The sequence below is a fragment of the Myotis davidii genome, unplaced genomic scaffold (assembly GCF_000327345.1).
Source record: "Myotis davidii unplaced genomic scaffold, ASM32734v1 scaffold478, whole genome shotgun sequence".
NCBI lineage: Eukaryota > Metazoa > Chordata > Mammalia > Chiroptera > Vespertilionidae > Myotis > Myotis davidii.
The window spans coordinates 2,780,327-2,782,794 of NW_006289570.1; the positions used below are offsets into that span (position 1 = coordinate 2,780,327).

Consider the following 2,468-nt stretch of genomic DNA (forward strand, 5'->3'; position numbering starts at 1 on the left):
GGGGCGAGCAAGCAGGATGCTGTGTCCAACTCCATTTTTAAAAGGAGGCGGTGGGGGGGGGAGAAAAGGGGAGAAGACGCGGAGGGTCCCAAACTAACCAATTTATGGCCTCGCCTGGGAGAAGCCTGGGGAATGCTGATGCCGGCTCTAGCGTCTGCTGTGCATGCTAAACACCCGGCTTCAAATGAGAGAGCGGCGTCCTGGGCTGGGCAGTAGGCGAACAAAGAGAAAAGCAGCAAGCAGCGAGGCCGGCCGCATTCATGAATTAGGAACCCTGAGCGGGAAAGCTACCCGGGACAGGCGCCGGCCCTGGGAACCCTGAGTCTGAGCCACCCAACTCCTGCCGTACGTCCCCTCCCCCTCCTGCCCATGCCACTCTCCCAAAACCTACCCAGCCCTTGAACCCAGGGCCAAGAGATGGCAGGCTGCGGGGAGGGCTAGGGAAATGAAGGCAGAGGAAAAAGAGCAAAAATCAAGGGATGTGGTTTTTAAAGACGTGGTTTGCGTAGCCAGCCACTGGTTTCATGATCCTATTCAGCCTGTTGACACCAAGGGGATTCAAGTAGGGTTTAAAAGAAAAAAAGGTAGAAATGGGGGGCGGGGAGGGGAGAAAGAAATGATGTTACCTAACTTTAAGAAGCCATTATTTGTGAGGAGGGGGATAAGGGAAAAGAGGAAGGCCCCATTAAAATGAAATGGATATCTATAGCAGCCTCGTCTTCTTCAGGTTAAAAAACTGTTATTCCTTAACTGCAATGGCGGTTCATTGACTAGCCCCCACCCCACCCACCTTCAAAGCCCCCAGGCCTGATTGGGGGGACAGAGAGGGGGAGTGCTTAGAATGCAAAGGAGAGCTGGGACCGGACATCTGTCACCAAAGCCAGGGAGATATTGACAGAGGCGGGTCCTTTGTGTCTTAAGAATATATATCCACATCCCCGTACGCACACGATGCCCTGGTGGAGTGGCCTGGCCTCTGCCAAGCCGACCGCCCCACCCCCTTCCCCCCAGCCCCACCAAAGGTCCAGGGGCTGCCCCTGGGAAAGACGGCCTGCCTCCCACAACCCCTACAGGTACCCAGCTTTTCAATGAAACTCCAACAGTTAACAAGAGACAAAACAGCTACTCATCAGGAACAAATGTCAAATTAGGCGTTGCCTTCGAGTGATAGTGATGCTGCCACCACCAGCGCTGGGAAGTTTTTCTTTTTCTTTTTTTTTTTTCTAAAGATGCTGGCACACAGGGGAGGAGCTGGAGCTAGAGGCAGGCTGCCTAGAAAAGGTGGGGAGGCATGAACATAACTTCCCACGTGTCCTGCCTACCAGGAGCCGGGCACGCAACCCCTAAAAACCGGAACCAGCCTGGAGTTTGAGGCTGAGACCTCTGAGCAACCAGCCAGAGGGGCGTGGTGACTCTGCCATAATCCTCAAAGCGCTGCCCCCTAAGTTCCTTGCACCCAGTGGCACCAGAATCTACCTGGCAGCACCTCAGGGGAGCTGGGGGGGAGGCGCAGACTCATAGAGCCCTTGGTGTGTATCAGAGGAAGGGTATCCAGGTCTGAGCTGGGCACTAAAAGAAGGCCCTGTGGTCTCCTAATTCCAAAGGACTCACTCCTTCCATGGGGCCTGCCAGGGGGGCGGGGCGGGTCTCTGGGAGGTGAGAAGGGGACCAGAAAGAGGGGGGAGGGCATATACCTTCTTTGCTGCTGGGGTTCTGGGGTTTGGCCTTCTCCCAGGGCGCCAGCGTTTTGTCGTCCTCGGCACCGTCCACCAGGGTCTTGTCTGCGGGCATGTACCAGGTGGCGCTGTGCTCTGCCATCAGGGAGTCCAGGTCGATGGTGCTCATGGCGCTCTTGACAGCCTCAGAGCAGCAGCTGCCCAGCTCACTGTCCCCGTTCTGGGCGCCCGACGCCCCCACAGCACACTCGCCCTTCTTGCCCCCCTTGAGCCCCAGGGGCTGGTCCTCGGAGATGCTGAACTGCTGCCTCTGCAGCTGGATCTGTGCCTGGAGGATCTCCAGGGGGTGGATCTCGTCGGGCGGCGGTGCCCCGCTGCTGCTCGTCGGGGTCCGGACCTGCTCCAGGCCAGGCGTGCCCGGGTGGCCAGCGCCCCCACCGCTGCCATAGCTGTCAGGGGTCGAGGTAGAGGTAGACATGATGCCTAGGCCGAGCGGGGGCGGGGGCGCCTTGGGTCCGTGTTCCCCTGCGCCCACCCCCCGGGGCGGGAGTTTGGGCGAACCTGTCACCAGGGGGCTCCTACTCGCTTTGGCCAGGGCCTGGGGGTTGTCAGAGCTGGATGACACTTCGTCCTCGTTGGCGTAGCTGGTGCTCACCTCGTCGGAGGCGAACTCGCCCACGTGCGGGGAGCTCCCGTCTGACTTGGCGCCGCCATCCAGGGACGCCATGAGGTCCGGCTGGTCCCCCAGGAGCAATTCGGCCCCTTTCCCCCAAGAGGGCCAGGTGAGCACTT

At 59.3% G+C, this 2,468-nt stretch overlaps 1 protein-coding gene across 1 annotated transcript in view; it reads right to left on the bottom strand.

The window, feature by feature from the left end:
* The window catches only part of MN1 (meningioma (disrupted in balanced translocation) 1), a 40,405-nt gene that overhangs the window by 34,665 nt on the left and 3,272 nt on the right, over nucleotides 1–2,468 (bottom strand). Inside the window, exon 4 of the mRNA XM_006762122.1 lies at nucleotides 1,695–2,465. Within this exon, the coding sequence (XP_006762185.1) occupies nucleotides 1,695–2,465 (771 nt within the window). The remainder of the gene's footprint in view (nucleotides 1–1,694; nucleotides 2,466–2,468) is intronic.